Source organism: Globicephala melas, chromosome 11, assembly GCF_963455315.2.
Source record: "Globicephala melas chromosome 11, mGloMel1.2, whole genome shotgun sequence".
Lineage (NCBI taxonomy): Eukaryota > Metazoa > Chordata > Mammalia > Artiodactyla > Delphinidae > Globicephala > Globicephala melas.
The window spans coordinates 22,525,924-22,540,742 of record NC_083324.2 but is presented as its reverse complement, the minus strand read 5'-3'; the positions used below and the strand labels follow the sequence as shown (position 1 = coordinate 22,540,742).

The following is a 14,819-nucleotide window of genomic DNA, read 5'->3' as shown; positions in this document are numbered from 1 at the left end:
GCCCATGACCTTGTTTTATTTTCTTCATAGCATTTGTCACTGGCTGAAATCATTTTCATTATTGTTTATGCATGTACAGTCTAGCCCTTCCCCACCCCCATTAAAATATAGTATCATGTGGCCAAGATCTCTGCCTGCCTTGTTTACTATCCCCAAATATCAGTACCTATAGAGTCTTGTTCTAGGTATAAATTGAATAGAGAAATATATGTAAAATAAGAAATGGCAAAAGGGTGGCCCTTTAAGGACATAACATCAATTGAAAGTCAAAACAGAGAAGCCAACAGCAGAAGAAATAAAAAATGTCAATGACATTTAGCATCAGGAGTATGTGTCAAATGTTAAATTTAACATCGAGGAGGGGGTACATAAAGTGCCATTCTTTGGCACCTCTGTGAGAGTGGTTAAAGTTACTTCTCACAGCAGAAACTGGGTCATTTATCTCTGTACACACAAGAATTTTGCATAAGGCCTGGTACAAAGAAGGTCTGAGCCAAGAAGAGTAGCAAGAGATTTCTGAGACGCTTGGTGAGCATTCTTAAGTTTCCAAGAAAAAGAGGGTCATATTCAACTGTAATGTCTGCCATGGGCAAGGGAGTAGGTAGGCACAACATACATGCAGAGGTAGGTGGAGCAGATACAAAGAAGCATTCAAGAATATGAAAAGGGTTCCTTACAAATCACAAACAATACTCACCTACTTTTATTGCCAATTCTAAGATGTTTATAAAGAAAAAATTAAAATGTGTCAGTAGTGTTGGTGACTTGGATGTTACATAGTAACTTTATGCTATGCAGAGTAACTTACATGCTGATATAACTTATTTTCATGAGGAAATTTACACCACAGCCTGGTATAATGGAAACTGAAAAGTAAACCTTTAATCTGTAATCAGTTCTGCCACAAACTCTCTTTATAACCTTGAACAAGTCCTTTAACTTTAGTGCTCAATTTTTCTACCTGTGAAATAAGCTAGTTGGATCTGATGCTTGCTAACACCCATTTCCAGTTCTTGAACACTGTGTACTATTCCTGACTTAAAAAAAAACAAAACTCATTTCCTAAGCTTATGTTCACAGGACAATACGCCATCCACAAGAATGTAAATCAAAGTTACTAGATGCAGTGAGGTAGGAGATCCTTTTACCCAGTCTTCTTGCCAAACCAAGGGTATCACCCACTCAGATTCTCTACAGTGTTGTGTTCAGACTCCCATTTGTTGGTAAGGCAAGAAGCCCTATCATACTTCAACTAAACAGTTGGATTTCTCGGCACAATTATTTCCTTTGCTTGAGTTTTCACTGCCTTAGGCACCATGTTTCCCATCAATTCAAGTCTACTCTCATAGTTAGCACCACAGTTCTTGTTTTTTTCTAACACTTAAATAATGAATAGAACTTGATCACCTGGAGGTATTCTCCTTACTCTATTACAACAGTTATTAGTTATTTTAATTAGACAAAACCACCATTCCTTTTGCTATCCCACCATACTGTCAAGTGCCTATTAAAGATATTACAGTAATAAGTTATTAGCACCTTTTAAATTTACATTAACAAAAACAGACAAATGAGAAGTCAGGAAATGAAAGAAGGAAAAAAAAAAAAAAACCTTTCAGATGTCATAATTAACCAAAGCTTAGAGTAACTCAAAAAATCATCAGTAGCTATCTTTCAATTTTTAAAAAATATATACTATGCATATCCTAGTTAAAACTGCAGGAGTGATCATTTGTCTCCCATCAATTAAAGATGGGAAAACGGACAAGGACGATGCTCTGCTGTGGATGAGCCCCACACCATCCTTTCTTTAAAAGAGGGGCGATATTACTCATGGAGAATAAGAAATCCAGTGGTTGATCACTTGTCCACGAGTCATCACCAACTCATAACTCCCCAAAGACCTTTTGACTACTGTGACTCTTGACACCTGCAGAAGGTATTGATCAAATCTACAGGAAGCCAAGTTCTAATAGCTATTCAGCATCCACCACTGGCCCTCCTAGGTTTTTATTCTCTTGAAACAAGGAGAAAGAGGACAGGGCCAATGCTCTGATGTGTTTTAGTGCTGGGACTGATTGCTCACTGAATTGAGGGAGAGCGTTTCCCATCTTTCTCCTTGACCCCCTCATTTCACCAACTCAAGCACCACTACCCACCCCCCCCCAAGTCTGCAAAAGCAGGCAGCCTGCAGAGAGCTCACTCCAGGAGGTGAGTTACTAAACCAGCAAGGCTGGGTTGGGTTTCTAGGCACCTTCATCATGTGCCCTAACAAACAGGCTCAAGAGAGAGACGGTTCGGAAGCAGCACTGGCAAAGCAGGTAGCTGAGGACAAACAAATGTTGCCTGCCATTTTAGTAAACAAGAATGTTGCTTGCCATCAAGTCAGCAGTCACTGCAGCCACCGGAGACAGTGCATCCTGAGGGGAATTCAGGATGCAGAAAAACAGGATACAGGCCCTAGAGAGTTAAGATGCAAATCAAAGGAATAACTTCAATAAAGCCCAGACTCTTACACCTTCCCAAATTGAGCAAAGCATTAAAATCACTACCTTGACATATCTGATTTTTGTGACTAGCCCTAATCTTTTGATGTTCCACGACAAGTTTTTTTTTTTTTGTTTTTTTTTCAGCCAAAACTCCCATATATCCTGGCTCCTCCCTTACCTCTTTGGAACAGTTCCTTAGAGCTATCCAGAAACTTCCCCAGGATACAACCCTCAATAATGCCTCCAATAAAATATATTTCCCAACTTTCAGGCTGTGCATTTTTTTTCTGTCGACATAATAACACCTCAGGACTCCAAAACCCAGTCCCAGGGACTTTTCCTTAACATGCCTGCAGCGCCTGGTACAGGGCCAGGCGCCCCCCGCAGCGCTAGGGTAACCCACGTCAGCGACAACTGAGAGCTGGGTGGCTCTCACTCCGGGGTGGCCCGGACTGTCATTCCCCGCTCCGCCTGGGACCCCCGACACCTGAAGCGGGGTGGGGGTGGGGGGATGCTGGGGTCTCTCGTGCGCCCCCGGGCGCAGCACCGCGCGTCCCCTCCACAGGTGCGGCGCCCTAGCGGCCGCGCACCGGGGCCAGGAGGAGATGGACAGACAAGGACACGAAGGTATCACTGGCTGCTCCAGGCTCCCACCAAGAGGCCCGCTCACCTGGGACCTGGCCGCCAGGAGCGGGGACCGGAGCGCCAGGTCTCTCAGTAGTTTCCAGGCCTGCGCCACCACAGGGGCCGCCATCTTAACCAGAAAACTTGCGCGGAAAGCCAGGCGGGCCGCGGCAAACCAGGCAGGGCGCGGCGAGGGCGGGAAAGGGAAAGGAGGGGCGGGGCGGGGGCGGGGCCCGGCCGCCCCCCCGCACCGCCCCCTCCGCCCGGGCCCGCCTGCTATCCCCGGGACGTCGCAGCGCCCCTGAGGGGCCACCTTCTATAGCCCTGCGTCCCCCACCGCGACTCCCACCTCGGCCCCAAGTTCACTTTCAGCCTTCAGAGGCCCCGTGGCCGCCTCACCGTGCTACCCCGGCTCACCATGCGAGCAAAAACACATCCCGAGCCCTACGGTCGTGGGGCTTAAACTACGCTGGGGCGACAGGCCAGTGGACTTTGGCCGGTGCCGTGAGTGCTCTGAGGACCGGCCCACGGAGCTGACGCCAAGTAAGGGAGGCCTCTGGTCTGGTCCTTGGGCCCCAGAGGCTCGCCTAGGGAAACGATATTTGAGCTGAGCCTTGAGGGACTACGGGAGAAGCAAGTGGGTCTGATGAGGTCGGTGGATCCCCTCAACACCTGAGTAAGAATTTTTTATCTTTTACCGAAGGTTAAGGCAAAGCAATTGAAGCACTTTAAGCCAGTAATCAGCAGAACAAGAGCAAGCGTTTATTCGGAGTTTACGTGACTCTAAGCACTGTATATGTAATAAAATTACTATAGCAAATAAGCTTAATATGTGCCAGCCACGTTACAAATTATGAACTAATTTAGTCTTTATAGCAACCTTTCCAGTAGGTACCAATGTATAAATCCCCGTTTTGCAGAAGAGAAAACTGAGGCACAGAGAGGTTACCTAACTTGTTGAAGGTCAGAGATCTGATAAGGATTAAAAATGGTTCAAACCCATGCTCTCTTCTTCCCACCCTATTAAGTACCATTTTAGAATTTTTTTTAACCTTACTCTGTTCTTGAGCCTATGATCATGAGAAAATGTACAATGTAACAGAACTAGGAAACTGTTTCTGCTTTACTTCCCTTTTTACTTTTTCTGCTTTTAATATTTTTTTAATTTTTATTTTGACAAAACAAATCTACAGAAAAGTTGCAAGAACATTACCCCCAACTCCGAAATATCCTTTACCCAGATTTACCACTTATTTATATTTTGCCTCATTCCCCATTTTTCATAGATACAGATACATAGCTTTATAGCCCATTCTTAATCACAAGTTGACTGGCTAGATTTAGCATCCATTGTTGATTATTTCTTGAATCAGTTATTACTGTAATGGTTGCAAAATCATGATTGTCTAATTCCATTCCTTTCTACATTTTTTAGTTTACATTCTACTCTGAGAAGAGCTTTACCATCTCCCACGTTTATTTATCCTTGTATTCACTTGTATCAATATGGACTCATGCGTCCCTTTTTATTCAGTGCCAAGCCTATGCTCATTCCTTTTACATGTACTCAGCTGCCTCTGAATATGGGTCATTTAATCCTCACAGGAACCCTGTAAGGGGTGATGATGTTATTCCCATTTTACCAGAGGGGGAACTGTACTACAGAAACACTATGTAACTTGCCCAGGGTCACAGCCTGGGACCAGACTCCAAAGCTGAAATCTGACCACACCCTTCTCTTGACATGAGGGGATCTGAGTTCCCATCTCATCTATCATTACTTGTACTGGGTCTGCCATCTAGCCAGGATGGAGCAAAGATTCATTAATGTTTACAGACTGAATGTTTAAGCTTGGTGAGAGCTTTGAACATGTTGTCAGAAGGAAGCAGACCTCCTGTAGAATTAATCAAAGGTGGTTTATTCAGACAGTACTATGGCAAGGGAGTTGGCTACTATCACTTTCCTTCCAGCAGAGACCTGAAAGGGTTTGAAAAGAAGAGTGCATTTCGTAAAGAGAAGGAGAGCCTCCTTAGAGAGTCTTTGATGAGTGTTCTGTTAGGATGGGATTTTTTTCTATTAGGGCAGGATTTTTGGAAGTGGAGTGGGCAGAGTCTTTCTGATTACCATTCATGTACATGTGGCAATCTTTGATTGGTTCATTATCTACTAGTGAATTTCTGGGCTGGGTAGCATCATATGAGTTTTCCTGTTTCAATTGGAAGACTGCCTATTCCTCAGCTTTGGGGCCCAAGTCCTGCATCAGCAATTCCTCAGTGTCTTCATCCACACTCTCTAATTCTGCCATCTCTGCAGCCAAGGGGTTGGGGGAGATGGAGCAGAAGGACCTTCGTATGGTATCTCCAGTGCTTAGCACTGGACCAGGATTAGAGAAAGTGTGAAATAAACACACATAGGATGACTCACACTTATTGAGTTCCTCCTAAGACTTCTCGCTATTTTCTACCCTTTTTTCCCAAATAGGAAGCTCTTTGAGGTCAAGGATCCACCAAAGAGTTCTGCACTGTGCTTTGCTGAGATAAGCACTGGGTTTTCAGTGAAACTGGATTGGATTCAAATCTCACCTCTGCCTTCTGTGAATCTGTGACCTGAGGAACTACCTAGGTCATACAGTGATAGTAAGTATTCAGTGAGATGTTGTATGTAAAGACCTTGCACATAACAAGGTCTCAGTAAATGTTGTGTTTCTTTCTCTGATATATTCTTAATAAATATTTGATAGCTAATGTGAAACACCAGAGCCAATCTGAGGTATGGGTCATAAGGCCCCTGACACTTTGTAACTTATCTTGATAGCACTGGCGAACAGTAGAGACGTGTATGTGCCAGATGAAAGTATTAAAAGAGTGTAAAGTTGTTGTCTCCAGGAAGAAGGTGGAGGATAGGGGTCAGGGAACCTTTACATTTTTAGAACTTCGCAAATACTGATTCCTGGGCTCCACTCTAGACCTACTGAATCAGAATCACTTAGGATGGAGTCTGACATCTGCATTTTAAATAATCTTCTCAAGGAGTTATTTAGTTTGAGAACTAAAAAAAATAAAAAATAAAAAAAAGCAGACAAACCAAACCATAGCGGTAAACTCTCAAGAGGTTTCCCAGTGAATCAAGAGGCAAGTTACTCTGCCTTCTTCCACTGAGTTCCTAAATGTAGAATGAAAATCCTGTGATTCGTAGATGGAGGTCATGACTAAATGCTGCTCTCAGAGAGTCTTGACACATGGGTACAAGACCTGTCTTCTACCAGGGGTCTAGGTCAGCCCCGACCTGTAGAAGCATTGGCTAAGGGTGAATAAACAGTGATTCTATGCTTTTTCTTTATCAGTATTGCAATTGTGAACTGCTTGAGTAGTAACTGTGGCCATAGGCAATACCACTACCAAAGCATTCTGTACTGTCTGGGATCAGATTGAAGCACAGAGGTAGATATCAGACAGAGTTCAGGTCTTGACTCTGTGATTTAATAACTCTGAGCTTGGGCCAGTTATTCCGCAGCCTCAATCCTTTATCTGTGAAAGGGGGATTATAATAGTATGTATTTTGCCAGTGTGTTACTGAGTCCAAGCTCGTACTACTTGCTGTACAACAGGCCAATAAATCGAGAGACAAGTTGCTGGAGCAAGGAATAGTGACTTTATTCAGAAAACCAGCAAACTGAGAAGATGGTGGACTCGTGCCCCAAAGAACCCATCTTGCCTGAGTTAGAATTCAGGCTTTTTTTTATACTAAAAGGGGAGGGAGTAAAGTCAAACATTTCCTGGTTCCTGTCAGCCTCGGGAGGGGATGTGTTAATTTCTTCCTCCCTGCAGTCATTCACGGGTGGGCCTGATCAAGATGTTCCCTGTGAGCTAAACAAAGGTATTTTAGCTTAATGCTCATTACCTGGGAGGCAGGGTTCCCAGAGATGGGCCATTATGTATAATTTAAGCTTATAGGCAACATCCGTTTAGTGATTAACTTGTAATAGAATGCAAAGGGTTCTTCCCCATTACAAGTGCATTGTCAAGCACTGGAGAGCCCAGTGGCTGATAGCCACTAGGCTTTCTTTGCTTGACTAAGAAATCCTTTTTCATGTTTGTTTCTTTACCATTTACATCAGTGAGCCTGTTTCCCCGTTAGTAAAATGAAGGCCAAGTATGACAGCATCTTATTAGAACTAGTAGTTAACAATATAGCACTTCTCATAAACTTTGCATACACTGGAAATATTAAGTTACAAAACTCCTTCATCAAACTTTGGATTTAGAACAACCTGCCTACACTATTTCTTATTGAGTTAATTGTTCCAGGAAAGAAAATAAAAACATCAGTAGACCCACACACCTTCTCTTTCATTTTAGCAGTGCCTGTTAACAGTGAAATAATGTGCTCATTTTCATATCCACACTGATTACTCCCTGGGCCCAGATTTGCCAAAGAGGCATGTCAGGAAACCTAGCACAGGGATCACGCATCTAGCAGTTCCACTGGTTGTTTATCATTACCTTTTCATTTAAACATAAAAACCGTTTGACAAATACAGACTCATTGTAACCAGTAGAAATGAATTGAATTTTTTACAAAATAATCCTAATTTTCATGGATAACATATTGGAGTTCATGCCACTCCCTGTCAGGAATGAAAATCACTATTAAGATGATGAAACAAAGGGCATTTGTGGATTTTGTCTGGTTATTTCTTCTTTAATGGATAACAGATTTCTTGAATTTACAGGCAAAGAAACTTTGGGCTTTCATTATGTACACTGATAATACCTCTGTTGCTGTTTGTGACAGCCATTTTAACCAATGCTTCAACTGTGTTATTTGCCAATGGCACAGAAAGAAGTTCCATTGTGCTCCAGTTATTTTTTCCCTCTTCAATAATGCATTAAAATGATTAATTCTGATGACATTTTTCAGCAGCTTATTTAAATTATAAGATGCACAGAAGAAAAGGGATCTGAAACTAAAAGTGTCTCTGACAAAACCACAATGAGCTCAAGAGAAATTCTCACTATATCCTGGAGAGGATCTGGGGGAGGGAAGGTAGAGCCATAGTAACAGGTCAAAGTCAAGATGAAAAAGAAGTAAGAGTAAGGAACATCAGAAACCAGGAGAAGGAGCATTCAGGGACAAGGTCAGCTGGAAGACTATAAGTGGAGAACGAGAGTTAAGGATAGAAACAAAGGCGATGACATTCTATTGGTCGAGAAATTTAGAAATGGATAAAGAAGATGGTAAAAGTGGAGTGAAGAACATTTACACAAAGGACAGTGGAGAAGCATGGACTGAAAGAGAAAAATGGTACCAGATTGTGGGAAAGGAATTCCCTTCAGAAAGAAACCTGTTTTCCCACTGCAATCAAAAGCCGTGGAATTTAGCACTTTCAATATTATTAAGACATCCTTCATTTAAATACCAAAATAGGGACTTCCCTGGTGGCACAGTGGTTAAGAATCCTCCTGCCAATGCAGGGGACACAGGTTCGACCCCCGGTCTGGGAAGATCCCACATGCTGTGGAGCAAGTAAGCCCATGCACCACAACTACCGAGCCTGTGCTCTAGAGCCCATGAGCCACAACTATTGAGCCCATGTGCCACAACTACTGAAGCCTGGACGCCTAGAGCCCATGCTCCGCAACAAGAGAAGCCACTGCAATGAGAAGCCCATGCACCACAACAAAGAGTAGCCCCCGCTCACTGAAACTAGAGAAAACCCGTGCACAGCAACGAAGACCCAAAGCAGCCAAAAAATAAATAAATTAATTAATTAATTAATTAAATACCAAAATAAAAATTAAAGGCATTCCATTTCAAATGCCCTGCTTCATTAGGAAGTAAGCAGTCACAGCAATGGTTTTTAATAGAATTCCTTTTTTTAAAAAAAATTTATTTAATTTATTTTTGGCTGCATTGGGTCTTCCTTGCTGTGCACCTACTCTTTGTTGCAGCGCGCGGGCTTCTCATTGCAGTGGCTTCTCTTGTTTGTGGAGCACGGGCTCTGGGCACACGGGCTTCAGTAGATGTGGCTCGCAGGCTCAGTAGTTGTGGCTCGTGGGCTCTAGAGCGCAGGCTCAGCAGTTGTGGCGCACGGGCTTAGTTGCTTTGCAACACGTGGGATCCTCCCGGACCAGGGCTTGAACCCGTGTCCCCTGCATTGGCTGGCGGACTCTTAACCACTGCGCCACCAGGGAAGCCCCAGTAGAATTCCTTTAAGAGGTTTCTGTTTTGTTTTAATGTCTTTGGGGCCATATTCTCCAAAGGTTCTGATTCAGTCTGTCTTGGGACCCAGAGATCTGCATTTTTATAAGTACCTCTTCCACCCCACCATCTTTATTGTTGGTGATCCATTGTCTATGACTGGAGAAGCACTGACCCAAAAGGTGGGACTTTGAGAAAGCTAGAGGAAAATGACAGAAATCATCTAATTCCTCTCTTTCTCTCTCATTTTCTTTTCCGTTTCTTACCCCACTTGTAGTATGTTTTTTAACCTTTCCCTACCCCTCCAAAATCTTAGTACATGAGAAGAAGGAGTATGGAATGAGGCTCCAAAGGAAGGTTTCATGCTGTTCCCTCTGATGGAAACAACTCTTCCCTGTTGTTCACTGGACTCGGGCTCTCTCTTCCCTAGAGAGGGTTTCAGTCACCACCGTCTTCAGGAAGCTTCTCTGAAGACAAGGCTGGGGATCATCTCAGTGGTTATCATTAGGCAATTACCCCATTAGTTTCTTGTCTGCTTCTTTCTTTAAGATTTAAAAATCTGCAGTGACAGGGACTGTGCCTTCTTTGCTCTTATGACCCTGCACCCAGTACAGTGCCTGGAAGACAGGCGGTATTCAACTGACATTGACTAAACAGATAACTAAGTGAAGATGAAACCAGTGCAAAAATCACCCTAATAAGAAAATTCAAAGATTCAATAATGTCTAGAAATCTGCCAGTACCTCCTAACAAGAATGGAAGTTGAGTCCCATGAAGGGAAATAACCTGCCCAGGATCACACACTACACTAGTGGTTTTGTTCACTGTTCCTCAGAGTTCTTAGATGCCTTCAAGATCCATCTCTCCCTTACCTCTCTCTCCTTCCCCTACATTTATTGAACGTGTATGTGCTTTCTCCAAGCTTTACAGAAATTATCTTACTTAATCCCCACCACAGCTGTATTTTACAGATGTGCAAACTGAGTCTCACAGCAGAGAGTAAGTTGCCTGAAGTAATGACTAGGAAGAGGCCAATCTCAATCATCTGGGATTGAATCTACACCAGCACTATCTAATGGATCTTTTTGCAATGATGGAAAAGTTCCATAACTGTGCTGTCTGATACCATAGCCATCAGCCGTGTATGGCTACTGAGCACTTGCAATGTGGCTGGTGAAACTAAGAAAATAATTTTTTTTTTTGCGGTACGCGGGCCTCTCACTGCTGTGGCCTCTCACATTGCGGAGCACAGGCTCCGGACGCGCAGGCCCAGCGGCCATGGCTCACGGGCCCAGCCGCTCCGTGGCATGTGGGATCCTCCCGGACCGGGGCACGAACCCGTGTCCCCTGCATCAGCAGGCGGACTCTCAACCACTGTGCCACCAGGGAAGCCCCTAAATTTTTAATTTTAATTAATTTATATTTAATTTTTAATAGCTGCACATAGCTAGTGACTGCCATATTTACCAGTAGAGGTCTATGCTATCCAACTGATGTGCAGACTTTGTATCATCTCACTGTTTTCTTAATTGTATTCCTATTAGGTACAAGTTATATGAATTGGGTTCCTAATTTAGGTACAAATAGCTTATTTAGGAGGTGATCCTAGGCAGCAGGAAAAGGAATGGGGAAGTGAGACAGGGAAGACGGAACAGGCTGTAGGCAATTGGGGTTCAGTTTCAGAGAGCACTCTGGTAGAATGTTATGGAACATACCTCAAAATGGTTCCATCGAGGGATGAGGAAGTGGTCATGTTTTTCCACCAACTCCAACTCCCATGCCTCATTGGTTGAGAGCTGCTCCTGGGGGCACTTCCAGCTTCCCTTTCCTCGGAACAGTTACGCCCCTGTGGTTAGACAAAGCCTTAGAGCAGGGAGACGCAGGTCTCTGAAGCAGTGATTATCTTGCAAAGCTGCCAGTGACTTCCAGGGAAGTCCAGGAGATGTGGGCGCAAGTAAAACTATATTGCCTCTCCCTTTAACTGACCAGATTAGTTCATATCAATATTTTATCTGGGTTGGGAGGAAGGGCACTCGAGATTGTGTTGGTAAGAAAGGTTCTGCTACTTAGAGAGAGAGAGAGAGGGAGAGAAAGAAAAAAGTTTCCAAACTACAATTCTAAACTGTACTCTTGCCTGTTTTCATGACCAACTCAATTACTGGATTTTATCCTATTCTGTATCATTTCTAGCTCAGCGTGGATGCTCTAAGTATCCCTGCAGTCTAGGCCCCATAATGTAGTCATAAAATAGCTGATCCTGGACTTTCTCAGCAGAGACATGAAGAGACTCAAGCATTCCAGAAAGTGTTTGTTTGGTTGTTTTCTATTTGATATATTTAAAAAGATTAGCCGCAACAAGAGCAGAGAATCAGGGAGAACCTGATTTAAAAAATAAAATATAGTTTTAAAGAAGAAATAGAAGTGATGCAAATAGTAATTTCTCCTCCTCTGATATCAAGCTCTGTTGAGCTCTGGAAAGAGGAAACATGTAATTATGATAGAAGTGAATCAACTGAAAGCCAAGTCAAAAAGGCAGATCAGCTTCTGAAGAGATGCCCTGGCTTCTATAACGACAGTAGGTAAAGAGTCCTAGCCTCTCTACCTAGATCGGCTGCTGGTCCGTACGACCTTGGGCTGAAAGAACATGGAGAACTCCTGATAGTGTAGGCAAAAGGAATGTTACCAGATTTCTTTCAGAGACAATGGCCATCCATGGAGGCTAAGAAGAGCTTAGCTACCTCAAAGAACCTGCCTGAAGAGATTTCTTCATGCTACAAACCTCTGTAAATTTCCTTTCAAAAATTATGTTTAAGAAGAAATAGGAATAACCTTACACCAAAGTGAGGGCAAGAGTGTCCACAAGAGTGAAGACAGTAATGCCACAAGGAAGAAAATGAAGGGAGACAAGTAAAAATTTCACATGGAAATATTTCAAGTACCTAGAAGCTCTGAGGAAAATAACACCATGATGAACAAATGATGTGAATAAAAAAATTCAAAAAAGAAAAGGTAAAAGTGGCCAGTAAACAAGAAAAAGAGCCAGCTTCACTGATAGCATTGAAGAAATGCAAAATAAAGGATAATATTACCTTTTAAAATGTATATGTTTTTAAACCAATAAAAATGCCCAATTTGGGTACAATCGTGGAGGAAATAAATACTTTTTAATATTGTCAGTAGAAGTGTGCATTGTTACATCCTTCTAGAGGACAATTTGGCAATATATATCCAGAGCCTAAGAGTTTAAATCCTCTAGTCAAATAATTTTATTTCTAGGGATTATCCTAAACAAATACTTAAATTTGCAGTGAAAGATTTTTGTTCAAAGATATTAATTGCAGCAATTTATTTAGCAATGAAAATTTGGAAACCACATAGCTGGTGAATAGTTAATAAAAAAACCACACTAGAATATTGAACAATGCCAAAAAACGTATTATAAAATTTTAATTTATTTAAAGAAGCAGTGTATGCACACTGTAAGATTTTTTAAGTCTCTGAAGGTATAGCCACTGTTAATAGTTCATTTCTTTAAGAAGTTTTCTTCAACAAATTTTCTATATATACTTTTTCTATTTTGATATATCAATATATATATCTCTATCCCTATCTATCTATCTATCTGGCCCACTACTTGTCTTTGTAAATAAAGTTTTATTAGAAGTCACTCATACCCATTTGTTTATGTATTGTCTATGGTTGGTTTCCAGTTACAATGGCAAAGTTGAATAGATGCAACAGAGAACCTATGACTAAAAATATGTAATATCTGGCCCTTTACAGAAAAACTTTGCAAACCCCTGCACCAGCATACAAACTCATTACAATGTTACCTCAGAGAGTGCAAATATTTTTGTCTGCTTTGTTTGCTATTGTATTCCCAATGCCTAGAACAGTGCCTGGCATATAGTAGGTGCTCAGTAAATATTTTTGGAATGAATTGATGGGATCAGTTGCTCCTGCTAATGCACAGTTGTGTGGTTTTCACATTTAGTGCTTGTTTTAGTATTACAAATAACACTGCAATGAACACAGATATTTGCTTACTTCTGCAATTATATCAGAAACAGTACTTTGAAAAATATTTAATGATGTGGAAAACATTGATATATCAAATTTTTTTAAACTAAAATTTTTGTTACTTTAATTTTTGTTATTGAAAATGTGTGTGTATAACCATAAATAATTTGAAATCTAGGAGGTGGGATTGGGGTGATTTTTATTTTCTTTATTGTTATCTAAATTTATCATAATTAATACATATTGGTACTAAAAAAATATTAAATGTATTTTTAAAGGACTCAAAAGATCCTTTTCATCTTGTCCCTTCTCTGTCCTATTTAAAATCATTTAATACTTCCCATCCCTATAAGTTAAATCTAAATTCTTCCACCCAGGGCTTCAGGCTATTGAGCCACTGGTTTAAATACCTGTTTCTGTCTCCCCAGTGACTTTCCTTCATGAAAGGTTTGTTTCGCCAGACTTGTATATTACTCTTTGTCCTCAGAAAAGGCCTCATAAATTCTACCTTGGCACACTTAGTCATAGCTTTTGTCCTGTCCAGAATGCCATCCTTTTTTCCACCTTCCTGAGCCTGCCACTGAAGCGTCCAATTCCTCCCAGTAGCATTCCTAAGTCCTTCCCACAGCCTCATCCTTCTACAGCATCTACTGTCATGGGTGGCAAATCTGGTTTCCTTTAGGAGACAAAGCAAGAAAACCTAAACGAACAACGTAGTACGCCATACAAGGGAATAAGGAGTCGTGGGGACCATGGCAACAAGTACATGTCCTATCTAAAGGCAGACAAATGAAAAAATAAATTTGTTTTTAAAGGCAGACCAAACAAAGCAAGACTGCTGACAAAATTTACCCTACAGCTTATACTGTATGGGCGTATAAACTGCTTGGAACTTTTTCCTGAAGCCCGTGGGGTTTAGGGATGCAGAAAGAGGGGCAGAAGGTGAGAGTTAATGGAGGTCCAAAAGTAGGATGGGGGTAGGTTGAGAATGAGGGATGGACAAGAGGTTTCAGGCTTAAAGAGAAGGGAGGGGTAGGATTTAAGACTGGACTAAGGATGTCTGTGGTAGAAGTTATGCAGTAATTTTTAAAATGAAATTCTAGTGTTTTATGTTTTAGGCTATATCAGAATATCCCTAGGGTCAAAATGGCTTCATCAAAACAGACCAAATAAAATATCTTGCTTCATCACCCATACCTGTACCCAAGTTCTTCTCATAGTAATGAAAATAGCAATAGCTAAGTTGAGTTGAGTCGGTATTATGTGAAGTCACTGTGTTAAGCACATTTACTGAGAGTGTCCACCTGACTCAGTTCTCAAGATAGCCTTATGAGATAAATGCTATTCCTCTCTTACAGATTAGAGAAAAGACATAGAAAGAGGCAGTGATCTGCCTGAGGTCATATGGCTAGGAGGTGGCAGGGCTGACTTGAATCCAGAGCCTGATCCAGAAATTGTACAATGAATATACATGTTCTGCAAAT

At 41.8% G+C, this 14,819-nt stretch overlaps 2 protein-coding genes across 2 annotated transcripts in view; one reads left to right on the top strand and one right to left on the bottom strand.

The window, feature by feature from the left end:
• The window catches only part of SUCLG2 (succinate-CoA ligase GDP-forming subunit beta), a 259,246-nt gene extending 255,941 nt beyond the window's left edge, over positions 1-3,305 (bottom strand). Inside the window, exon 1 of the mRNA XM_030867675.3 lies at positions 3,160-3,305. Within this exon, the coding sequence (XP_030723535.1) occupies positions 3,160-3,243 (84 nt within the window). The 5' untranslated portion in view covers positions 3,244-3,305. The remainder of the gene's footprint in view (positions 1-3,159) is intronic.
• A 91-nt stretch (positions 3,306-3,396) lies between these two features.
• The window catches only part of TAFA1 (TAFA chemokine like family member 1), a 778,535-nt gene continuing 767,112 nt past the window's right edge, over positions 3,397-14,819 (top strand). The window contains exons 1-2 of the mRNA XM_060307400.1: positions 3,397-3,789; positions 5,596-5,750. The gene's annotated coding sequence lies outside the window, so the exon portion shown is untranslated. The remainder of the gene's footprint in view (positions 3,790-5,595; positions 5,751-14,819) is intronic.